The sequence below is a fragment of the Otolemur garnettii genome, unplaced genomic scaffold, assembly GCF_000181295.1.
Source record: "Otolemur garnettii isolate 467f Iridium unplaced genomic scaffold, OtoGar3 scaffold00179, whole genome shotgun sequence".
In the NCBI taxonomy this organism is placed as follows: Eukaryota; Metazoa; Chordata; class Mammalia; order Primates; family Galagidae; genus Otolemur; species Otolemur garnettii.
The window spans coordinates 1946459-1971022 of NW_003852574.1; the positions used below are offsets into that span (position 1 = coordinate 1946459).

A 24564-nucleotide genomic window follows, 5' to 3' on the forward strand; every position below is an offset into this window, starting at 1 on the left:
GTGCAGGCCAGATAGGAGTGGGGATGGGACAGAGTCTAGGCTGGCAGGGGGGGCAGGTCAGAGAGCAGGGTGGTCCTGGCTGTAGGTATAGAAGGTCCCATGGGCTGACCATGTGGGGCCAGGCTGTGATGGGCACTCATGATGTGTGGCAAAAATAAGAAAAGCCAAACAATAGAGTGAAGGGTTAAAAAAGCCAAATTTATTCCATTAAAGGCTCACTCTTTTGTTCTGAGAATTTGGGGGCACATTATCATTTCTTTTATTATATATGCTAAAAATAGGTAAGAAGTTTTTATGTAGTTTCCTGTCAAGGTAAAGAGTAAGAATCTTGAGGTTAGTCCCAGTATATTTTGGGGATTTGGGTGGTTCATGAAGCCCAAAAGTGTGGGGGCATTTGGGGAAGGCTGGGAGCTAAAGGGAGCACCCAGAGTGAACCATGCAGCAATGTAGACTTCAGGCAATACAGAGCATCAGGAGTGGGTAAGGAGGACCCCATGGTGGGTACTTTTAGGTGGGCCAGGTAGCTATGCTGCTAGAGACAGGGCTATGGAGGACCTAGAGGTACCCTGGCCCCAGAGAGTAGCTGGTTGACAGAGGAGTGTGGAGGGAGGTGGGGGCTGAGGCAAGAGCACAGCCCAGAAGGTTTGGCAGAGGGTGTGGTGCAGGGCACTAGAGAAGGAGGGTAAGCAGGTGGCTGAGGAACGTGTTATTTTAGAGAGGAATAAGGCAAGAAGCAGAAAAAGGTTCAGAGCCTGTGACAGCTAACACACTGTGAACACGTGCCCTTTCTGAGGAGCCTGGTGGACCATTCTATTCATCCTGTCCATGTCCTCTACTGCTGTCTGCTTCTATCAGCTGTTAGGTTCCAAACCCACAGCCAGGCCTATATTCTCCTTACCTCAAAGGGTGGCAAGCCTATTAGGGATGTGCAGGGGATTGCAAAGCCATGTGTGGTAGGCCAGTGCTGGAACCCTATACAGAAGGAAATCTGCCCCTTCCCTATTCTCCCACTGCCCAGAGTTCTGGGAAGCAGAAGGCCTGTAAAATGATCACAGACCTTCCCTCTTGGGCAAAGAAACCAAGGCCAGTGGGTGGGCAGGGTAGGCCTCGAGGCTGCCTAGTAAATGAGGTCACCAACAGTGCAGAGTCCAGCTCCCAACCCCAGCCCAGGCCTGGGTTCTTCTACCCCATGCCCCTCCAGGTCACCCACACCTTGGGTCTCAGTGCTGCCCACCCTTCCCTCTGTCTCAGGTGTCGGCGCTGCCACCCAACAGCCTGGTCCGCAAGGTGAAGCGGACACTACCCAGCCCCCCTCCAGAGGAGGCTCACCTTCCCCTGGCTGGCCAGGGCCCCCCACAGCTGTATGCAGCCAGTCTACTGCAGCGAGGGCTGGCGGGGCCCACCACTGTCCCTGCTACCAAGGCCAGTTTGCTCCGGGAGCTGGACCGGGACCTGCGGCTGGTGGAGCATGAGTCCACCAAGCTGCGCAAGAAGCAGGCAGAGCTGGACGAGGAGGAGAAGGAGATTGACGCCAAGCTCAAGTACCTGGAGCTGGGCATCACACAGCGCAAAGAATCTTTGGCCAAAGACCGAGGTGGCCGTGACTACCCACCCTTGCGTGGTCTTGGTGAGCATCGTGACTACCTGTCAGACAGTGAGCTCAACCAGCTGCGTCTCCAGGGCTGCTCTACTCCCGCTGGCCAGTACATGGACTTCCCTGCCACTGCTGTGGCTCCTGCCACCCCCTCTGGCCCCACTGTCTTCCAACAGTCCCGGTTCCCACCTCCAGCCTCACAGTACACTGCAGGCAGTGGTGGGCCAACTCAGAATGGATTCCCAGCCCACCAACCACTCACCTACCCAGGCCCCAGCACGTACCCAGCATCTGCGTTTCCTCCTGGCACCAGCTATGCCGCTGAGCCTGGTCTGCCAAACCAACAGTCTTTCCATCCCACAGGCCACTGTGCAGCCCAAACACCCATGCCAACCACACAGAGCACCCTTTTTCCTGTCCCAGCTGAAAGTCGTGCCCCCCACCAGAAGCCACGCCAGACATCTCTAGCTGACTTGGAGCAGAAGTTGCCTACCAACTATGAGGTGATTGCCAGCCCTGTTGTGGCCATATCTTCAGCCCCCTCTGAAACCAGCTACAGTGGCCCTGCAGTGAGCAGTGGCTATGAACAAGGCAAGGCCCCTGAGCTACCCCGGGCCACTGACCGTGGCAGTGTAAGCCAGAGCCCAGCCCCTACCTACCCCTCTGACTCACACTACACCAATCTGGAGCAGAATGTTCCTCGGAACTATGTGATGATTGACGACATCAGTGAGCTGACTAAAGACAGTACCTCTACTGCCTCTGATAGCCAGCGGTTAGAGCCCTTAGCGCCAGGCAGCAGTGGGCGTCCAGGGAAGGAGCCTGGAGAACCAGGTGTCCTTGAGGGGTCTGCACTGCCCTGCTGCTATGGCAGAGGGGAAGAAGAATCTGAGGAGGACTCATATGACCCCCGGGGGAAGGTTAGCCACCACCGGAACATGGAGAGTAACGGCCGACCAGCCAGTACCCACTACTACAGTGACAGCGACTATAGACACGGGACTCGAGCAGAGAAGTATAGCCCAGGGCCCATAGGGCCCAAGCATCCTTCCAAGAGCGTGGCCCCGGCTGCCATCTCTTCAAAGCGCAGCAAGCACCGGAAGCAGGGCATGGAGCAAAAGATCTCCAAGTTCTCACCTATTGAAGAGGCCAAGGATGTGGAGTCAGATCTCGCCTCCTACCCCCCACCTGCGGTCAGCAGCAGCCTGGCTTCTCGGGGCAGGAAGTTCCAGGATGAAATCACCTATGGGCTAAAGAAGAATGTGTACGAACAGCAGAGGTACTATGGGGTGTCTACTCGGGACCTGGTGGAGGAGGACGACCGCATGTATGGTGGGAGCAGCCGGTCCCGGATTTCATCTGCATACAGTGGGGAGAAGCTGCCCAGTCATGATTTCAGTGGCCGAGGCAAGGGGTATGAACGGGAACGAGAAGCTGTGGAGCGACTTCAAAAAACGAGCCCTAAACCCTCATCCCTGAGCATGGCCCACAGCCGGGCACGGCCACCCATGCGGAGCCAGGCCTCTGAAGAGGAGAGCCCTGTCAGCCCCTTGGGGCGGCCCCGCCCTGCTGGGGGGCCCCTCCCTCCTGGGGATACCTGCCCACAGTTCTGCTCCAGCCATTCCATGCCTGATGTCCAGGAGCATGTCAAGGATGGACCCCGGGCCCATGCATATAAGCGTGAGGAGGGCTACATCCTGGATGATTCTCACTGCGTGGTTTCCGACAGTGAAGGTAATGGCAGCCAGGGGTGATTTCTGCAGATACTCAGCACCTGGGGGGCCTGCCCACCTGTGGGGCCATAGGCCCCAAGATGTCCCAGCAGGGTCTGACCTGGCACCTCATACAGTGGGCCCTGCTCCAGGCTGCCCTTGCCTGTACCACCTGCACCCTGGTCCCTGGTAGTGGGAGGGTGGGCTGGGGGCCTAGTGATCTGCTTGTGGCTGTGGCACCCACTCTCTGGTTTCTTTGCATGGCTTCAGCTAGGCCTCCCCCTGCAGCCAACCTGGGGGTTGATGGTGTTTTGTTTTTGGTCTCTGAAGCGTATCACCTAGGCCAGGAGGAGACAGACTGGTTTGATAAGCCCCGGGATGCCCGCTCCGACCGGTTCAGGCACCACGGGGGCCATGCAGTTTCCTCCTCCTCCCAAAAGCGAGGCCCTGCCAGGCACAGCTACCATGACTATGATGAACCCCCTGAAGAGGGCCTGTGGCCTCACGATGAGGGTGGCCCAGGCCGCCATGCCTCAGCCAAGGAACATCGGCACCACAGTGACCACGGGCGGCACTCCAGCCGCCACACTGGTGAGGAGCCGGGACGGCGTGCTGCCAAACCACATGCTCGGGAGCTGGGTCGCCATGAGGCCCGGCCCCACCCTCAGCCCAGCCCTGCCCCAGTCATGCCGAAGAAGGGTCAGTCTGGGTACCCCAGCTCTGCTGAATACTCACAGCCATCCCGCGTTCCATCAGCATACCATCATGCCTCTGACAGTAAGAAGGGCTCCCGGCAGGCCCACTCTGGGCAGGCTGCACTGCAGCCAAAACAGGAACCCCAGGTGCAGCCACAGCTGCAAGGTCGGCAGGCAACTCCAGGGCCACAGCAGTCACAGCCACTATCATCCAGGCAGATGCCCTCAGGGGCAGCATCGCGCCAGCCACAGACACAGCAGCAGCAACAACAGCAAGGTCTTGGGTTGCAGCAGAGCCAGCAGGCCCTTTCACAGGCTCGGCTGCAGCAGCAGAGCCAGCCCGCTACCCGAGGCCCAGCCCCTACTGCCAGCCAGCCAGTAGGGAAGCCTCAGCCAGGCCCCACGACAGCTGCAGGCCCCCAGCCAGCAGGACTGGTAAGTAGAGTTCCCATGCATGAGCCCTAACCAGGGCAGATGCTATGACTAAAGCTTGGACAACCCCTTGATTCCAGATTGGGCCTGGGCAGGGTCATTGGGCACAATGTCAGCTATAGATTCTTTGTTGCAGCCACGGGCAGAACAGACAAACGGTTCTAAAGGGACAGCCAAAGCACCCCAACAGGGAAGGGCTCCTCAGGCCCAGCCAACACCAGGATCAGGACCTGCAGGTGAGCCTACATTTGGTGACCTTGGTTGTGGCCCAGAGTACCCCGGCTGTTCTCTCCCTACACCCAGTTGCACCCTGAGTTCCCCTGCACTGCTGGCCCATGCTAATCCCGAGAAGGTGCCAGTGGGCTGCAGACCTCTCCAGCAGAAAAAGAGCCTGGGGTTAGAATAAGCAATGAGGTCACCAGCACAGGGTCCTTAGGGTGCTGGTATTTCTGGGCAGAGAACATGGAAGGCATGGGTGAGCAGAAGGCCAGGGCCAGGGGTTCTTATTCTTTCCTTCTTTCCCCTTCCTATTCTCCCTCCCTTTTCCTCCCTTTCTTCTTCTTTACCTTCCTCAACCTCCTTTTTATTCTGCTTCCTCTCACTCATTTTCTTTCTGTTCTAATCTTCCTCTCTTCATTCTCCCAGCTTCTTCCTCATCTTCCCATCTCACACGGTACCTGTGTTCAGCTTCCCATGTGGTTACTCTTCCACTTGGACCCTGAAGATCCAAGTCAAGGGTAACTCATGACAGTGGTTTCTTTCTTCCTAGGCCTGAAGGCTGGAGCCAGGCCTGGAGGGCCTCCAGGGGCTCCTGCTGGCCAGCCAGGTACTGAGGGAGAGAGTATGTTTTCCAAGATCCTCCCTGGTGGGGCAGCAGAGCAAGCTGGCAAGCTGACAGAAGGTATGCACTGTGGCCAGGTCCTTGGTGTGTGGCTGTTCTAGGGGCCTGCTCTGGTGGAGGCTAGGTCTGTGAGATGATTCCAGGCTCAGTCATACAGGGGCACAGGCCAACTAGAGGGCCCACCTACTGCTGCCCAGAGGTTAACTGGGCAGCCTCTATACCTAGGGCTGAGCTTGGCTTCATTATGCCAGATGACCTGACTAGGAGGGGTCTGGCTCAATTTCCTAATGCTTCTCTCTTCTTTTTATGTCACAGCTGTCTCTGCTTTTGGCAAAAAATTTTCTTCCTTCTGGTGACCATGCCCAGTAGGGTAAGTATGAGTGGCCTGTACCCGGTCTCTTCTGGGAAAGGCCAGAGGTACAAGGGGGGTGGGGGGAGAGCTCTAAGTCCCAAGGGATCTTCCAAAAGGCATCAGTAGGTAGTGTGGCCAGAGCTGCAATGTGCTCTCCTATGAGTATGGGAGCAAAAAAAAGAGGTACCAGCCTGAGCAAGAGCGAGACTCCATCTCTAAAAATAGCCAGGTGTTGTGGTAAGCACCTGTAGTCCCAGCTACTCAGGAGGCAAAGGCAAGAGGATCACTTAAGCCCAAGAGTTTGAAGTTGCTGTGAGTTATGATGCCATAGCACTCTACTGAGGACAACAAAATGAGATTCTGTCTCAAAAAAAAAAAAAAGAAAAGAAAGAGGAAGAAGAGAGGCATTGTACACAGAGCCCCCACAAAGGGCCAAGTCAATAAAGATCCCCAGCAAAGTGCCAATGTCCCTTTATCTTTCTCACCATCCCTCATTCCCCTATGGGCTCTCACAGCTGTGGGCTGGTATTAGGGTATAGATAGGAGGCCCTAGGGTATAGATCCTCCCAAACTCTCCCCTATAAATGCTCTACAGGCTCTTGAAGAGATGAAGAGAGATGATATCAGTGCTGTGGAAAAATCTCTGGATATAGAGGCCTGGGCACAGCTCTGGACTCTGCGTATAACAGTGAGTGTCAGGATCAGGGTGGAATGACCCAGAGGAGGTGGGAAAGAGCCAAGGTCTGGCTAACCAAATCCACCCAGTTCCTACAAGTGTGAACTGGTAGGGTTCCTTCAGCTGTGATGGGCCAAGCAGGCCACTGAGCTGACCGAGATGGTAGCAGATGAGTCAGGTGGTACCTTTGGGGAAGGGCTCAGCAAACCCAATTGTACCCCACAACTTGAGGTCTGTACATGGGGCACTGAGTCCAAAGTCATCCTGAAGTACAGGCTAGCCTGTGGCCCCTGTGGGAGAACACATATTTTCTCTGATGTCTGGTGCTGGTGCCTTTGCCCCAGCCAATTGAAGAGGCTAGAGTCCCCAGACCCTGCAGAGCTTAGCAGCTCTGGGCATGAACTCAAGATACTTTTGGTTTCACAGGCTGAGGTTATGGTCCTCAAAGTAGAAGAGTAGAATGAGTAGAAAGGGACATAGAGGACAGGGAGATCACCGGATAGGCAGTCTTAGCCCCAGACTAGATCAGCCCAAGGAGAGAATAGAAGGGCCTCAACGTGGGAGTCCTAGCTCTGTCTGGACTGCAATGGCCAGCACAGGATGGGACATCACTGACTGGAGCCTATCCTGGTCCTGGCCTTGGCTCTGCCTCTGTGGGAGGAAGAGGAAGTGTATCATCCTGGGTGGTGGAGAGCAGCTTGGCTGTTTGTGCTGCTCTGTGGATAGCCAGGACCACCTACTACCATCCCATGGCCTGGGGCCCTCCTTTCCCCCCACTTTTGCCACTTTAGTGTTGATAATATGGAGTTTTGAATCAGGCATGGTGGTTCATGCCTATAGTCCCAGCAACTCAGAAGGTTGAGGCTGGAAGATCACTTGAGGCCAAGAATTTGAGGCCAGCCTGAGCAATAGAGCAAGACCACATCTCTTAAGAAATGAACAAATTTAGCCATGTGTGGTGGCATATACCTGTTGTCCCAGCTACTAGAAAGGCAGAGGCAAGGAGGAGCTCTTGAGTCCAGGAGTTTGAGGCTACCATGAGCTATGATTATGCTACTTCACCCTGAGTGACAAAGCAATACCCCATCTCAAAAAAAAAATTTGGAGGTTTGAGTGCTTTCATGGCATGCAGGCATTATGTGTATGGTGCCCAGGGAAGGACCTGGCAGTCAGCAAACAGGTCACTTCAGCACTGCCAGCAGATGTCCAGGGCACTGTTACTGAGCAGGGAAAGGAAATGCAGACATGGCTTTGTTGTGTCCTGCTACACAGTGTGAGTGGACACTGAGACCACTGACTTTGTGTTAAAGGAATCTCTCTCAAGTTCTAACATTCTGTTAATGATTAGGTCAAGTGGCCAATGCTGCTGTAATTGGCCAGCCCTGGTGGGTGTTTGTTTGTTTTTAAATAGCCTTGCTCTGTTGCCCTAGGCTAGAGTGTAGTGGCATCCTCACAGCTCACTGTAACCTCAAACTCCTGGGCTTAAGCTACTCTCCTGCCTAGCCTCTGAGTACAGATATACACCACTATACCCAGCTAATTTTTTTTTCCATTTTTTAGTAGAGACAGGGTGTCACTGTTGTTTAGGCTGGTCTTGAACTCCTGAGCTCAAGCCATCCCTCTGCCTCAGCCTCCCAAAGTGTTAGGATTATAGGCATGAGCCACTGCACTCAGCCTTACTGATGTTCTTTATGGCAATTTCAGAGATAGATAGGGAGAGCCTTGCCATTTTAAACAAAATCCCACGTCCCTTACTCTCAAGCAAAACAAAAAGGAAGTTTTGTTACATTGAAAGAAATGTCCCTTCCTGGCCAACCTGATTCTTCTTTCTTTCTGTCTTCTCTGTGACCCCCAACCTGCTCAAGCACCCATCTCCCCAAACCTCAGTGGTTTGGCATTCTGTGCTGAACAGTTAGGGTATTGGCAGATGGCTGAGAGGAATATGAGGGTGGGAAGCAGCTGTCCACAGTTCTTGACAAATTCTTTCTTTCTTTTCTTCTTTCCTTCTTCCCTCCCTCCTTTTCTCTTTCAAGCATCTACAATCTGGCAAACCCTTGGCCCAAAGACTCACACCAGGTGGGATGTGGCAGGCAGGCCTCAGTTGAGAATGGGATGTTTTCTAACAACAGCTGCCTGGGTGACACATCTGTTGGACAAGTGGGACCACTGGCCTGAGGTGACCTTTGATTGTCTTTCCAGAGACCCTGCTCTCCTCAGGGTCCACCACCTTCAAGGCAAAGCTGTCATTGGGAGGGAGGAGCCCTCTCTAGAACCCTGCCACCATGGCTGTCTTGCCGTTTTTCCCACAGCCGCCTTTCTGCGGCCTGGTCAGCCAGGCTTCCAATGTGTTATACACAGAGTTTGGGCACATCCTGCCCTCCCTCCGAGATGCCAGAAGTTTTTCCACAGCCTTGGAGAGGGCCTTTGATTGAGGGCTGGGGAGCCTTAAGCTCCGTTTCCTTCACATTCCAGCTGGCCCGGATCCCTCTGTGGCCACAGGGCCCTGCCCCTCACCCTGTTCTCTGGGGGACATCAGAGCAGACCTCCATGTGGCCAGTGGGGGGTTGGGAGAACTTTACAAACATTAGGACCTAACACTGTCTCATCGCTGAAATAAGAGGCCATAGCACAGAAAAGCAGCGTGGGCGCCGGCTGAGTCTTCTCCCAGCCTGTGGGTGGCAGCGTGCTAGCACACCTACCACCACCTCAAAGCCATCCCCCTAGCCATCACGAGCATCCCAGCGGCACCACTATTGTTTTCAACCAGCCAGCTCCTCGTCTGTACACCTGGGGATTTCTTTTGATTTCAAGAACAGCCTTAATCATTCCAGTTTGATTTACGTGTATACCTCATAAACATTTTTCTTTTGTTTCTCTTTCTCCGTTTCTCTCTTCTCTTTACTCACCCTTTGTCTTGCCCTTCCACTACCACTTTGTGACTGATGGTTTGGTTCCTCTCTGTTCTGCCCTTGCTCAGCACAGGGAGAATGTTACAGTCTTAGAAGCAATAGGAGGCAGCAGGCCACCAAGAGCACAACCCCAGGGCGAGGTCTAGGGAGGCCCCTCAGCCCTCTTCTGTTTACTGTGCAATTCCTGTCCTTCTTAAGCCATCACCAGTGGGTGTGCTCACAGCAGAGGGGCCAGAACTCCTGCCAGCCAAGGAAAAGGCCCAGAGCCCTGTTGGGGGGAGTGTGGGACCATCTATCCATCTGGTGGATTAGGTGGCATTCCTCCCCAAGGTCCTTCACTTAGGGGTCTCCCTTCATCTTGTGCACAGCCACAAGTCTCATCTCTAATGTTCTATGCAATGAAATATAAACCCTCAAAGACAACTGTTAATATTTAATAAATTCCATGTTATGTATAAGGAGTTAATTGCAAACATGCAATTGAGAAACTGGATAGAAATGCTCATATCACCCCCACCCCACCCCTCCTCCTACCATGTGTGTGTGAAATTCTCAGTCTGTGGCATGTTTGACCTGTGGCAGGACTTGCTGCTGCCAGGTGAGTCACCGCCTGTCCTGCAGCAGAGCATGCACAGCTCGCAGCCTCTTTGCATGATTTCATCCATTTTAAATGCTCGACCCTATTGCTTGGAGTTCTTTTTGCCTCAGAACCTCTCCTTCAGGAGCACTTCTAGCTGACTTCTGCACAAGTTAGTGAGGACTTGCCAGAATTGTTGCCTGAGTATGCCAGGCTGTGGAGCAGGCAGCATAAGGCTCCACACACCCTGCAGTTTTCTCTGTCCAGTAAAGCAGGTAAAAAGGAATCCCTGGAGCAGACACAATGGTAGGAGCCTACACAGGATGTGTGTGTATGAATGTTCTGAAGGCTTGCTGAAGGATTTCTATCTGTAGGCTGTTTTCCCATCTTATACTAGCCCTGAGCCATAGGTATCTGCCACCCCTTCCCAGCAGGCACTGCTCAAGGGCAGAGCAAGGTTGTATCCATGGCCAGACAGGCAGAGGCCAAAGGCAGAGTCTGGTTGTGCCCCAGAGACCCCAGCTCCTGAATGTACCTGCTCCATACCTATTCTCTGTGTCTGGAATGCTCAAAGGATTGTGAGCCAGGGGATCAAAGGGAAGAGCTAGGTCTTTGGTACTTGTGGTGAGGACAGTTAACAGTGTCATCTGGAACCAGAGCATGTGAACTGTTCACATAAATGGTGGCTTCAAGCTGAGTTTCTTAAATAGTAATGCTTACAGAAGGTCCTTTGTGGCCCTCTCTGCACCTGACCCTAGGACCTACCCTCCTTACACATCCCCTGCCCCAAATCCCAAGTATCCCACTGCTCATCTGCTTCTCAACCACTCAGTCAGGAGCACAGCCAGGTCAGCTGCCTGACCCCTTATGGCTGACCTTCCTCCAGAGTGCTCTGGTTCACACCATGCATTTCTCAGGAGTCCACATTCCTCATGCCTTTCAATAAGGTCTACAGACCACTTCAGAGAGGGATCCTGGCCCACCTCTGGTAGCTCTGGATAGGACAGGAAGCTGTTAACATCGGTGTTGGACCTAAGACCTTGGCCTTCCTGTAGGGATTTTGCCTCACCCATCCCATGGAACACTTGCCTCACCTCAGAGATCAGGCCTGGGACTGGATAAAGCCATCTGAGCAAGGGCTGAGGGAAAACCATCATCTAGCACCTCTGGCCACCCAGGACCAGATCTGTGCCTAGCAGTTGGGTACTTGGAGACCAAAGCTACAATTCTTTCCACTAAAGGCCAGGGGATGGGATGGGGAGCAGGGAACAGGCAGGGAGATGTTAGCGGTCAGCCTCTAGCAGGCCCTCATAGGCTCTGAAGTATTGACTTTTCAGCAATTTTCCTTTCTGGCCAAGCCCACTGAGTTTGAAATCAAGACATCTGCCACTCCCTACCTCCCACTGTACCCACCATTAGATACATCATTGCCCTCTGTGAAAGTGGCTGGAGCAAGGGCTGTCTTTCCTGGCCCTTGTATGGATGTAGCTGTGACTCTGGGGGCAATTCAGCCAGAAGCTGAGGGACCTGCATTAGGTGCCTTGGGAAGTAGAAAGCAACAGGCATGTCTCCAAATGGGCAGCAGGTCTCTGGTGTATAGCCCAGGCCTTCTCCATACCTCTGTCCTCACCATCATGAGCAAGGGCATTGCCTCCACTGCCCACTTCAGGGCCCAATGCACTCACTTCATAGTGACAGCATCCCCATCTCCTTAATCTTTGGGCAGAGCATATGTTACAAGGGCCCATGATGAAAGAACAGCAGTGGCAGCAACTATGGCTTATCTTCTGGAGCCTATAAGGAGTTTTCCAGGCAGGTCCTTTGCCACGACCATGTGGTCTTGTGCCCTGTTGGCCCCTCCCTGTCTCCTTAGCACCCCCATGCTGTAAATACTTATCATTGTGAAATCCAACAAGGTCAGAGGGATAGGCCTAATCAACTGAAACTCCTCAGAGATGCCATCTCTCTCCCCAGGTGCCAGGAGCCCTGCTGCCATGTATACTGCAGGGCACTGGAGAACCATGGAAGTCATGAGATATTGTTATGTGTATGCACATGAACATGCGTGCGTGTGTGTGTGTGTGTGTGTGTGTGTGTGTAACTGCCTCATTTGGCCTCTGGGGTCAGATCAGCTTCTTCTCTCCAAATGCAGTACCTGGAGAGTGGTGGCCACTCAATACCTTTTCCTCTAGCTTTCATGTCTTGTTTTTGCTTTTCCCTCCCTTCTCCCTCTCTATCTTTCTTTTCTTCTTTCCTTCTCTCCTTCTTTATTTGAGGGGGAAGAGTGCTGTACAAAGTCAAACAAACAAGTTTACAGTTGTAAGTGCAATGACCCAAGTCCTCCACATGACCCTTGTGAATTGTGTGCCGTCTTCCTGTGCTCTGTGAGAACTCTTCAGTGTCCCTCCCCCTGTATTGTGACATGGTAATTCTGTGGTATCAGAATAAAAGGACTTGATATAAACAACCTACAGACTGTTTCTGGGATGGTTTCTGGAGCGAGACTGCTTAGCCAAAGGAGCAAATCCCCAAATTTTTGACAATCCTGTCCACAGCTAAAGGGAAAAGAATGACTGGGAAAAGTTGCAGAAATGCTGGTGTGACTGGAGCTGAGTTCATACCAAGCCACACAAACAATAAGCCCTCCACAAAGATGCCCAAGGGACAGGCACAAGCTTGGACCTGGAGCAAGCAGTTCACTGTGCAGCTCTCCACAGGCCTGTGAGTATCCAAGCTACACACACACACTCTTTTTATGGGGCCTAGCTCAGGGGTCCTCAAACTTTTTAAACAGGGGGCCAGTTCACTGTCCCTCAAACTGTTGGAGGGCCAGACTGCGGGCCCCAGGATGAGTTGGCTGCTAAGCAGGACAGGCAGCAGCAGTGAAAATACCCAGCGGGCCGGATTAACGTCCTAGGCAGGCTGTATGTGGCCCACTGGCCATAGTTTGAGGATGCCTGGCCTAGTTCCTGCAAGATAGGTGAGCAAGTGCTGCCCCTAGTGCTGCCAAAAAGCCCTATACTTATTTTCCTTGTTCTGCCTGTTGCAACCCAAAACTCTTGTTAGCTGCCAGATCCTAGTGCTTTCCTAGAGTTGCTAGAAAAAATTTTTTAAATACAGATAAATAGGCTTGATGCCATAGCACAGTGGTTATGGCGCTAGCCACATACACTGAAGCTGGCAGATTCAAATCCAGCCTGGGTCTGCTAAAACAATGACAACTGCAACAAAAAAACAACCAGGCATTGTGACAGGTGCCTATAGTCCCAGCTACTGGGAAGCAGAAACAAGAGAACAGCTTAAGCCCAAGAGTTTGAGGTTGCTGTGAACTGTGACACCACAGCATTCTACCAAAGGTGACATAGTGAAACTCTGTCTCAAAAAAAAAAAAAAAAACACAAAAAACAGATAAACAAAAAGAATATTAACATCTTGATGCATGTCTCTCCTCCTTGTTTGTATTTCTATATTCCTTTTTATTTAATTGTATTATTTATTTTTGAGACAAAGTCTCTGTTGCCCTGGGTAGAGTACCATGGCATCATCACAGCTCACAGCAACCTCAAACTTTTGGGCTTGAGCAATTCTCTTTCCTCAGTCTTCCAAGTAGCTGGAACTACAGGCATGCACCACTATGCCCAGCTAGTTTTTTTTTTCTTTTCTATATTTTCAGTAGAGACAAGGTCTCTATCTTGCTCAGACTGGTCTCAAACTCCTAAGCTCAAGCAATCCACTCACCTCAGTCTCCCAGAGTGCTAGGATTACAGGCATGAGTCACCACCCAGCCTTCTTTTTCATTTTAAATAGAAGCAAGAAGGTGCAGTGCACCCTGTTTTCTAGGCTCCTGTTCATTTCCACATGTTCATTCCAGGTACTTAAATGTTCATCTTTCAGTGCCCAACATTCAGAGAGATAGTGAATTTATAGCTATAGTGCAGTCTACTGCACATATCCTGAAAAACAGGTACCATGTTCCCAGGTTTCCTATTATAAACACCATTTCATAAACACCCTAATTTCCAACCTTTCTATCCAAATTGGTGGCTTGGTCCACTCTTTCTACTCCTAGTTATGGCCTTGATACAGTCCTGTACACATTGAGTGTTCACAAATGCAAGTGTCCTAAAAAAGCCAGGACTTTTTACTTAACTAGTAATAAGTTATGACACGATTGATGCGCGATTGATGCAGAAGGGGAAACTGCTGGCCAGGCAAGTGGGAATCTCTGTCAAAGGCAAGGCCTGGTGCAGGGAGCCAGGGCCCTGAGGTGTGGAAGACCAGCCAGGCTGATGGTATATAGAGGAAGAAACATCCCTACTGGCTTGACTGCTGCCCAGCCTCTCCTGCCCTCCGTTGCCACATTAGCCGGCCCAGTCCTGTGCCACGTGCAGAGGGAGCCTGCATGCCCACGTTCTTTTTTATAAATGAAGCTCTCTGATCCTGGATGGAGCTTGAGTCCACCAGGCCCTACACACCCAAGAGCTTGGGCAGAGACTTAGGAGGAAGGCAGAGAGAGGCCTGGGGAGGAAGTTAGGGGCCCACCTGCTCACAATCCCCAGCAAAAGGCCACTGAGAAGGGCGGGTGAAGGCTGCGGGAACAGATAGCTCTTTGGAAGCAGGCCTGGAGACCGACCGATAAGTCCAGGCAGCGTCTGAGAACTCTGGCACCCGCCCCTTTTTGTTCCCGATCCAAGAGCCCAGCTCCGCACGTTGCTCCCGGACCTGCGCCGTTTCCTTCATCTGCCTGGGCCCAGGGCTGGGCGTGGCACCATCTAGTGAATATTTACTTTGTAGTGGACAGGGAAGAAGCCTACAGTCACCTCCAGAGCTACAGAAGACCACGCTGCGGCCAGCTACGGCTCCGCCCCTCACCCTCATGGGTTCATTGATCAGCATCCTTCCCGCCCCTTCCCGCCCTTCATTCACAAAGATCCAATTGTCCACAAACTCCGGTCTGACCTCTCTTCTTTCGCGGCTCAGTCTCGTACTGACTCAGGCACCACCCCCTTCTCACATAGACCTTTTAGGCCTCACAGACTTCACTCCTCCCTGAAGACCCGCTCCTGTACTCCGCTTCCACAGGGCCGCCCCTTCTCCTCGGAGATCTCACTGCCTCCCCTCTCAGTAAGAGGCCTGGGTCCCACCTGCTAAGTCCGCCCCTTAAAGGTTTACTCCTTTTCCCTAGCCTGGATACTCAACAGGCCGTGGAGGCCTGCACAGTGAGCTGCTTGCTCCTCCCTCCGCTCCCAGACTTCTCCCTCACAGGTCCTTCCCCCTCAGCCAAAGGTTCTCTCCCACTCCTCAAAGGCTCGGTTATCCCGACGGAAACTGGCCAAGTCGCCCCAGGCTCCGCCTTCCGAAGCTACACTTCCGGGAATTAGTAGGCCCCGTCACAGCCCGCCTCCCCGGTCCCTGAGAGGAGACCATGGAACGTCAGGTGAGGGCTCGGCCCACGGTTCCCGTGGTCCCTGCAGCCCGGGCCGCGCCTGACCCTGGTGTGTCCCCTGACCAGGTGCCGCTGAGCGAGCCCGAAGAGGCGGCGGCGCTGTACCGGGTCCTTAGCCGCCAGCCCGCGCTGAGCGCCGCCTGCCTGGGCCCGGAAGTCACCACGCAGTACGGGGGCCTCTACCGGACGGTGCACACCGGTGTGTGTATGGAGGGGAGAGGGCTCTGCACTCTAGTGGAGAAGATGGGGATGTGTAGGGCTGGCGCTGGACAGGACACGCGGGTGTGGAGGAAGCCGGCCTTGGGTTGGAGGGTATACTCCCACATGGTGCCCATGAATGTGTGGGCCTCCCATACACATGCCAGGCTAGCCTCAAGATTGTAGGAGGGGGATGGTGCTGAGATTAGTAAGTGGGTTCTAAGAGGCTGTCAGCACAGACTTTGGAGACCCGGGACTTGGGTTGTGGCCAACTGTTGTCCAGCCTGCACTGGGGTGTTTGGAGATAGACTGGGGAAGGCGGGTTTGGGCCTTTCTTGGTGAGGGGCAGTGACCAAATCAAGTTGAGCAACCTGATGTCTCACCTCACAGAGTGGACCCAGAGGGACCTGGAACGCATGGAGAACATCCGATTCTGCCGCCAGTACCTGGTGTTCCATGATGGAGATTCAGTGGTGTTTGCAGGGCCTGCAGGCAACAGTGTGGAAACGCGGGGGGAGTAAGTTTGAGGAAAAAAACTTGTGGACAGTGCCAGCCATTTGCAATGCAAGGCTTTTATGAATGCCCTTTTATGTGCCTAGATGTGGGTAGGACCTAGATGAAAGGCCAGGAGCCAGGTTCCTCCCCTTTGGGAGCTCAGTCAGTCTCTGGTGGCATGGCCTGATAAGCACTGGAGGTTTGTTCCAACCTAGACTAGAGCATATGGTGACCTAGAGAGCTGGTAGAGTATAGAGTCCCTGCCCCAAGGAAGAGAGGCAAGGCCAGCTGCTATAGTGGGGCTAAAAGTGCTGCAGGGGTTGATGTGGAACCAAAGCCTCAGGAATCTGAGGTTGTGACCAGCAAGGGTAGGACAAGGCCCTTGTTGGGTACAAGGTAATCTTGACGTGCTACCCCACACCTTCCTCAGACTGCTGAGCAGGGAGTCTCCTTCAGGCACCGTGAAAGCTGTGCTGCGCAAGGCTGGAGGTACGGGCCCTGGAGAGGAGAAGCAGTTCCTGGAGGTAAGTCTGCAAGGGACCAGGTGGGCAACTGGGGACCGAGCCCCATATCAGTCTGGGCAGGCAGCCTTATGCCCAGATGTCTTCAGGTCTGGGAGAAGAACTGGAAACTTAAGAGTTTCAACCTATCAGCGCTGGAGAAACACGGGCCCATTTATGAGGATGGTAAGGTACCTGGGTGGTGAGCAAGCAGGGTAAACAGGAGGCACAGCCAAAGACCTGGGCTCCTGCTGACTGGCCTTTCCTGCATTCAGACTGCTTTGGCTGCCTATCCTGGTCACACTCAGAGACACACTTATTGTATGTGGCAGAGAAGAAGCGCCCCAAGACTGAGTCCTTTTTTCAGACCAAAGCCTTGGACATCAGTGATGATGACGAGATAGCCAGGCCGAAGAAGCCAGAACAGGCCATCAAGGTGCTCATGGCCAGTCCAGGGGTAGCCCTGGGACTCAGAGTGCTTGCTTCTCACACTGTACCTGTTGGAACTGGGGAAACACTGGTTTCTAGGAAGCAGGGCAGGATCTTGTAGACAGGCTGAACATTGAGTATCTTGTTTTCTTAGGGAGATCAATTTGTATTTTATGAAGACTGGGGAGAAAACATGATTTCCAAAAGCACCCCTGTTCTCTGTGTACTGGATATTGAGAGTGGCAACATCTCTATACTTGAGGGAGTCCCTGAGAATGTGTCCCCTGGACAGGTCAGCAGCAACTCAACCTGTGTTCACTCCTGGAGTCTGGGGACCCTGCTTGAGCTACTATTCCTTGCTTATACCTGTCCTGTGGTCTTGTTTACAGGCATTCTGGGCCCCTGGAGACACGGGTGTGGTATTCGTAGGCTGGTGGCACGAGCCCTTTCGGCTGGGCATCCGCTTTTGCACCAATCGAAGGTAAGGAACTTGGCAGAGTAAGGGGTCCTGCTGTCCATCTGGCCTTGAAACTAAGTATATCTCTGGTGGTTCCAGGTCAGCCCTGTTCTATGTGGACCTAATCGGGGGAAAGTGTGGTAAGTGGCTATATCCACTTGTGCTTTGTTGACATGTTGGCCTTGCCAGCCTGCGTAATGCTCACCTTTCCATCTGGCCCAGAGCTCCTCTCAGATGACTCCTTGGCTGTCTCCTCTCCCCGGCTGAGTCCAGACCAGTGTCGAATTGTCTACCTGCGGTACCCATCTCTGATTCCCCATCATCAATGTAGCCAGCTGTGCCTGGTGAGCTGGAGGTGGGCATGGGTAGGAGGGTGATCAGCAAGAAGGGATGATGGATTAGAACTGAAGGGCCACCATCCTCCCCCATGGGCCCCCAGGGTATGCCCTTGTGTCCCAGGTATGGCAATGGTGGGAATTCTGCCTGTCCTCTTCAGGTAGGGCCTGGAGGCTGAGAGTGATAGCCTGGAGGGCTTTGCATTGTTAGAGCTTGCCACCTTCAGAGCATCTTCTGTCTTTGGGAATGTTCCCCTCTTTTGTTCTCATTTGCATGGACCCAGGCCCTGCAAAGGGCTGGGCTATAACAAGGAGTTTACACAGTCCTAGTCCCTTCCAGGAAGAGCTTGGGATCCCTGATGAAAGTCAGAATACTCTTTAAGAGCAGCTGATGAAGAAAGATCTGAGCCCTTTCTGAGGCCCCTGTAAGCATCTGGTCCAGGTCACAAGAAAAAAAAGATATGTCAGGCTCATCTCATGTCCTCCCTCCCTCCCCTGATGGGCCTGACCGTGTATTCTCTTGCAGTATGACTGGTATACCAAGGTCACCTCAGTGGTGGTGGATATTGTGCCTCGGCAGCTGGGAGGTAAGGGGTACCTGGCTGGCTGGCTAGGTGCAGTGGGGCCTCCAGCTCTGTGTTTTCCTACCATCTGTCTCATCCTTACCCAGCTCTTCCTTCCTAGGTTCCTTCTGAGGGCCCTTCCTGCTGGGCCAGCCCTATGCCCAGCCTCCACAGGCAGTGAGGCTGTCACTGTAGGGAACAGTTCTGATAGAAAGGAGTTGGCTGGACCAAAGCAGAGATCAGAGTGTCCAAGCTAGCTGGGGATTTAGATGACTTAATTCCTGTGCTGCAGCTTATAATTTGACTTTTCTTGTTCAATAGCTGGTTAAAACTCTTGCTCCTTTGAGTGGGTTTCAGGATCTACACTAGATAGGAATGCCATACTTGAGAAGCCTTGGGCCTAGGGTAGTATTATCCTATTCTCCACCCCCACCCCAGCAACCTTTGTCTATTCTGAGCCCTTGGGTCAGCCAGGTCTCTGGGAGGGTGGCTCTTGGTTGAGAGGTTCCTGTCTTAATCCCAGGTGTTCACAGCTCTGCTTGGGATTCTGGACCATCCCAAGGTTATGAGGGATGAGAATTTCTTGTTTTCTCAGACCACCCAGTCAGTTCCAGGAGTTCAGTAGATAAAGGAAGGACTCTTTGTTTTCTCTTTGGGTTGCAGTGGTAGGGACCTAGTCTGAATCCTAGTTCTCTTCCTAATTAGTTACATGTCCTTGGACAGTGTCCTGGCCTCCAAGAGTTTCTATTTCTTTATTTGTGTCCCTACCTGCCTTGTAGAATTGGAGTAAGCATTAAATGAGTGATGATATTAAAGGGTAGTATTTATTGAGCCCTCTGTGCCAGGTGCTGTACTAAGCATGACAGCAGACAGATAGGTATTATCTCAGTTAAAGTACATCATGCCTAGCAGGGGCTCAAAAGGAGCAACTTTAGGAAAGCAAGTACTTTTCTTCTGAGCACCCAAGATTTCTCTCAAAAACTCTTGAGCTGTTTCCCTCAGCCCCCTACTCAGGCAGCTTCTCATCACCTATATGGGGGACGGTTGTTCTGCCACAGTATACAGGGGCCCTAGGTGAATCCGTCAGTAGCCCAGCCTGCATTGTTGTCTTGATCCCTCCAAACTCCACTCCTGGACACAGCCCCAGCTCTCCTATCTTTGCAGAGAATTTCTCTGGGATCTATAGCAGCCTTCTGTCTCTGGGATGCTGGTCAGCTGACAGCCAGAGAGTGGTTTTCGACTCAGCTCAGCGCAGCCGGCAGGTGAGAGACCCTAACTGTTGAGAAGCAGCCCCTGTGACCAAGCCCTGAGAGCCCTAGGTCTCTAAGGCCTAGCACACACACACACACAATAGCTAGCCATAAGGTCTCATTGGTCCCTTAAAACTTCCTGCCCCTGTCCTTGACTCAACTTCTCGAGAGGACTGGCTCCCCCAGTGCCCCACAACAGAACTCTTGGCCTTCTCATCTGAGGCAGAGGACCAACCTGGAACCCTTCCTAGGCATTTCCAGTTAGATGACAGGTGGTGGTGGGTTCAGGGACCACTGGGGTGTATTCCTGAACACTCTTAAAGAGCAGCTGATGAAGAAAGATCTGAGCCCTTCCCCCAGAGATGGATTGAGGACGTCCATGTTATGTGGCAGGGTCTTTTTGGGTGTCGTATCATTTGGTCCTCATGCTAACTCAAAGAACTTCAAAAGCATTTCTTACCTTGCCCAGGGTCACTCAGCAAGTTGTGATGGGGCTGGGATTTGAATTCAGACCCTCATGCTACTCCCCGCTGCACTGAGGAGCCATCACCATAGCTACTTACAGTCCTGGCCTGGCCCAGGGGTACCCAGGAGGGTAAAGAGGAGATAGGGGAGGGACCCCTGGGACTCTTGGATGTGGTGCCACATGTGGCCTTCCCTCTGCTTCAGGACCTGTTTGTTGTGGACACCCAGATGGGCAGTGTGACCTCCCTCACAGCTGGTGAGCATGGCATCAGGGTGGGGTTGAGGGCAGAACTGGTGGGCAGGCAGCCTGGTCAGGAGTGGAGTTGGGTCAAGCCCGTGGGGCTGTGGTCAGACTTTCCACCACTCTGTACCACTGACTGTTCTGCAGCCTTTATTAACAGTCCCCGCCCCCCCGAGCCCCAAGACTCTACCCATGCAAGATCCTGACCTAGTTGACAACCCTTCCTGCTTCACTGCCCTCCAGCACCAACTGTGTTCCAGGAGTCCTGGCTCAGCCTCAGCACGGCCCCATCTTTGCTCCTAAAACCCACCAAACATCAAACTTTCTTATAAGACCTGCCAGAATCCTCTTTCCCCTCCCCAAACCTTGGATGTCCTCTCTCAGGCTAAGACAGCTCTGCTACCTCAGGACCAAGGAGAAGCCCAGGGTTGACTCCCCTATATTCCCCACACTTGGGCCTGGTAATTCTGCCCCTCAAATGTTTTTTGAGTCCTTTACCTGCCCTGACTGTACCCATACTTCCACAAAGCTGCCAAAGCATAATTCCAAAGCTACCTCTCATTGTACAGTTCCTGCTTAAGAATCTGCTTGGGCCAGGCCCAGTGGCTCACGCCTGTAATCCCAGCACTGTGGGAGGCTGAGGAGGGAGAATTGCTTGAGCTCAGGAGTTCAAGACTTGCCTGAGCGAAAGTGAGACCCCCAACTCCTAAAAAAATGGAAAAATCCAGCCAGGCATCGTGGTGAGTGCCTGTAATCCCAGCGGCTTCTGGTGGCAGCTGAGGCAGCAAGATGCCCATAGCCCAAGTATGAGGTTGCAGTGAGCTATGATGCTATTGCACTCTGTTCAGGGCATAGGGTGGGACTCTGTCTCAACAAAAACAACAACAAAAATAATGTACTTGGACCACACTGCCCAGAATCAGCACACTCCCCCACCCACAGTGGACTCCCTAGGCCTAGCTACCACCACTGCACACTGCATCCATCAAGGGATAGGTAGATGTGCCTGGTGGTTAGTGTGTCCCTAGGTCTAGCAGTTCCCAGGCCCAGACAGTAACTGCCAGATAAACAAGGGACTGAACAGGAAGGTCACCCAGAGTCATGTGCAGTTAGGTGTTTGTGAGAGATGCTTCTCTGGGCGGCGGGGGTGGGAGTGGTGGCACCTTTCCATTCCTCCAGTCAGGGACTCTGCAGAGAGACGGTGGGAAAGGTAGTAGCCCTTGCCAGGCACTTAGGTATTTGTCTTCTCCAGGGGGATCAGGTGGAAGCTGGAAGCTGCTCACAATTGACCAGGACCTTATGGTGGCACAGTTTTCTACACCCAGTCTACCCCCAAGCCTGGTGAGTATTAGTGGGTCCCAAACCAGGAGTCAGGGGTTCTAGGCAGGTAGAGCTCCCCTGGCCCCTAAGGTCTGACCATAACTGGTCAGCATGTAGAGGGGCCAAGACACAAGTCTGGCCCTGCATAGTCCATGAGGGTTTGGACAGGCCTTTGGTCTGCTCTGTCCAGAATAGTGTATCTGGGGAAGGGCCCAGTCTTCTGGTATGATGGAACACAGAAGGACAGCAGAGCCTAGAAACTGGGAGTGGGGGAGCTATATGTGAATGTGAATACCTTGGTGTACACCAGTTCACAACAGGAAGCTATGTTGTACCTTCTGGAGGTAGGTAAAGGGCCCAGCATAGTGACAGCTGCCTACCTCCAACTCTGGGCAGAAGTAGAAGGGCAGGGAGGCAGCCAGGCTACCTATGACAAATTCCTTCCCCTTGGCAGAAAGTTGGGTTCCTGCCTCCTTCAGGGAAGGAACAGTCAGTATTGTGGGTGTCCCTGGAAGAGGCTGAGTCCATTCCTGATATACACTGGAGCATCCGGGTGCTACAGCCACCCCAAGAGCAAGAGAATGTGCAGTATGGTGAGCTGGGCCAGGTGTAGTGGGGGATGCCTCCTTCAGGTTCTCCAGCAAGGGGCATGGTGACCCCTTTCTTGCCTCCTGTCTCCCATTGTAGGGTTTCCTGGGGTTTCCTCTAAGAAGTTTTCTGTTCTTCTTGTGGATGTTCATGGAAGTGTCATCTAGGCACCTGAGCATCTGCTCTGGGTATCAGAACTGGGGGCTACAGGGCCTAATCATCTGTGGTATAAAAACCAATGCTCATAGAAAATAGGCCTTATACAAGGTCTCAGTGTCCATACTTCATCCAAAATGCTATTCCTGCAGAGACTAGAAGACTAGGGCAGAAGGAGCATGAGCCTTCTAGGGTCCACATGTTGAGGTATGGGCTACCTTAGCCAAGTCTGTGTTCCAGAGGTGAGCCTCAGACCTGCAGCTATAGATGGGGCCTTGGAGAGAGAAGCCGCTGGGCAGTAGCACTGGCCCTACTAACCACTACCCTCTCCCTACAGCTGGCCTTGACTTTGAAGCAATTCTGCTGCAGCCCAGCAACCCTCCAGATAAGACCCAGGTGCCCATGGTGGTCCTGCCTCATGGTAGGCATCTGACCTAAGAGCCCTTGCCCTCCCACCCCGCCTCCTAGCTGGTCCTTTCATTCTTTGCTCCCTATCTGCAGGAGGGCCCCATTCATCCTTTGTCACTGCCTGGATGCTGTTCCCAGCCATGCTTTGCAAGATGGGTTTTGCAGTATTACTGGGTGAGCAAGCAGGGACCTGTAGTTGGGGCTATGGTAGAATGGGGGGGTGGGCCTGTTTTGATAAGCACCGTAGGTGCCACTCTAGTCTTTAGGCCTTTCTGTAGCCCAGACCTAGTAACTACTACCAAGAACTGCCCTGGCCCAGCCTCTGGCTCCATGGTGTGGTGGACTAACTTGGGAGTGGCATGGAAAGGGTGGTCACTGAACAGTAGCCTCAAATCTGTCCCCTTGACAGTCTGGGGTATATGTAGTCCTCCAGCTCACTTCACAGATGTGTGAAAAGGTATCCAGAGGACCTGAAAATGTTGCCTAACTACCCTGTCTGGTCCCTCCCTGGCCTCTAGTGAACTATCGTGGCTCCACAGGCTTTGGCCAGGACAGCATCCTCTCCCTTCCAGGCAATATAGGCCACCAGGATGTCAAGGATGTCCAGGTAGCAGGGGGCGCTGTCAGGGGTGTGGTTTCATCCAGTTGGGCAGGCAGCTGGCTGCAGCATGCTCTGCCCCACCCTATAGTTTGCAGTAGAGCAGGTGCTGCAGGAGGAGCACTTTGATGCAAGCCGTGTGGCCCTTATGGGTGGTTCCCATGGTGGCTTCCTCTCCTGCCACTTGATTGGTCAGTACCCAGAGACCTACAGTGCCTGTGTGGCCCGGAACCCTGTGATCAATATTGCCTCCATGATGGGCTCCACTGACATACCTGACTGGTGGGTGTGCACCACAGGTCCCTGCCCTTCTCCCCTCCACCCCATATTTCCATGTGGCCCGTGTTAGCTTCGGAATTCTCAGGGCTACATCAGCTCAATCTCTCATAGGTGTGTGGTGGAGACTGGCTTCCCTTACAGCAATGACTGCCTGCCAGACCTCAGTGTGTGGGCTGAGATGCTGGACAAGTCACCCATCAAATATATCCCTCAGGTATGTGACCCTCCTCCTGCTGCCCATCTATCTAGAACCCAGGGCCCAGCTTACCATGGCTCTCCACCCCGCCCCACATACCCAGGTGAAGACACCACTGTTACTGATGCTGGGCCAGGAGGACCGGCGCGTCCCCTTCAAGCAGGGCATGGAGTATTATCACGCCCTCAAGGCCCGGAATGTGCCTGTTCGGTGAGGGCAACACAGACTGAATGGATGGCCTTGGCAGCTGGTGGGCAGGTGAGCAGGGGAAGGCCCTCCAACCTTAAACTCTGCTGCCCAATCCCTACAGGCTTCTGCTCTATCCCAAAAGTACCCATGCCCTATCAGAGGTGGAGGTGGAGTCAGATAGCTTCATGAATGCTGTGCTCTGGCTACGCATGCACTTGGGCTACTAAAGCCCTGCCATTCTCCGTGACCTGGCCAGCCTGTGCCACACTTCGCTCTTGGGGAACCCCCAGCTCTGGCAGAGGAGTGAGAGGCTTTCTGAGCCCTGGACTCCATGGTTGGGTGGGTGCAGAAATGGGGGCTACGTAGTTATAATAAATTAGGACACAGAGCATGGTTCCTGCTGGTACTTTGTACCAAGCCATCCCCACACCCACCCTACACCCAGGGCTTCATCTGTCTCCAGTGTGGGAGGAGAGGGAGCAGTGGGAGGCTCAGCCTCTGCCTGTCCTGGCTGACTGGGACTCCACACCAAGCTAGCTCTCTCTAATGCACCCCCTGCTATTAGAAACTGCCCTGTATCACCCTTCCCCTCCTAAGAGCATATCTGGGAGACTAGTGAGGCCCTGCCCCATCCATAGCACTCTCAGGCAGGGGAGTTCTATT

The 24564-nt window shown here is 53.2% G+C and overlaps 2 protein-coding genes and 1 long non-coding RNA gene across 4 annotated transcripts in view; 2 read left to right on the forward strand and 1 right to left on the reverse strand.

The window, feature by feature from the left end:
• The window catches only part of BSN (bassoon presynaptic cytomatrix protein), a 43044-nt gene extending 36802 nt beyond the window's left edge, over nucleotides 1-6242 (forward strand). Inside the window, exons 6-11 of the mRNA XM_023519519.1 lie at nucleotides 1252-3328; nucleotides 3637-4436; nucleotides 4570-4669; nucleotides 5203-5334; nucleotides 5590-5644; nucleotides 6222-6242. Of these exons, the coding sequence (XP_023375287.1) occupies nucleotides 1252-3328; nucleotides 3637-4436; nucleotides 4570-4669; nucleotides 5203-5334; nucleotides 5590-5630 (3150 nt within the window). The 3' untranslated portion in view covers nucleotides 5631-5644; nucleotides 6222-6242. The remainder of the gene's footprint in view (nucleotides 1-1251; nucleotides 3329-3636; nucleotides 4437-4569; nucleotides 4670-5202; nucleotides 5335-5589; nucleotides 5645-6221) is intronic.
• An 8657-nt stretch (nucleotides 6243-14899) lies between these two features.
• On the forward strand, nucleotides 14900-24289 carry APEH (acylaminoacyl-peptide hydrolase). 2 transcript variants are annotated; one of them, XM_003800593.3, is made up of 22 exons: nucleotides 14900-15225; nucleotides 15301-15433; nucleotides 15823-15949; nucleotides 16358-16451; nucleotides 16538-16613; nucleotides 16703-16863; nucleotides 17011-17148; nucleotides 17246-17337; nucleotides 17413-17453; nucleotides 17536-17657; nucleotides 18175-18235; nucleotides 19376-19473; nucleotides 20131-20182; nucleotides 21420-21508; nucleotides 21942-22080; nucleotides 22569-22652; nucleotides 22733-22813; nucleotides 23158-23246; nucleotides 23329-23519; nucleotides 23628-23730; nucleotides 23816-23922; nucleotides 24023-24289. In XM_003800593.3, exons 1-22 carry the CDS (start codon nucleotides 15214-15216, stop codon nucleotides 24126-24128), a joined length of 2196 nt encoding a protein of 731 aa, XP_003800641.1. In that variant the 5' UTR covers nucleotides 14900-15213; the 3' UTR covers nucleotides 24129-24289. The 2 variants fall into 2 exon arrangements, with proteins under 2 accessions (XP_003800641.1, XP_012667349.1); XM_012811895.1 differs by having other exon boundaries at nucleotides 15209-15433.
• On the reverse strand, nucleotides 15355-17630 carry LOC111728693. Its single transcript, XR_002775914.1, has 4 exons — nucleotides 17519-17630; nucleotides 17223-17434; nucleotides 15816-15918; nucleotides 15355-15465 (listed from the first exon to the last, which is right to left on the reverse strand). It is a non-coding gene; the product is annotated as an uncharacterized LOC111728693 (long non-coding RNA).
• Nucleotides 24290-24564: the final 275 nt, after the last annotated feature.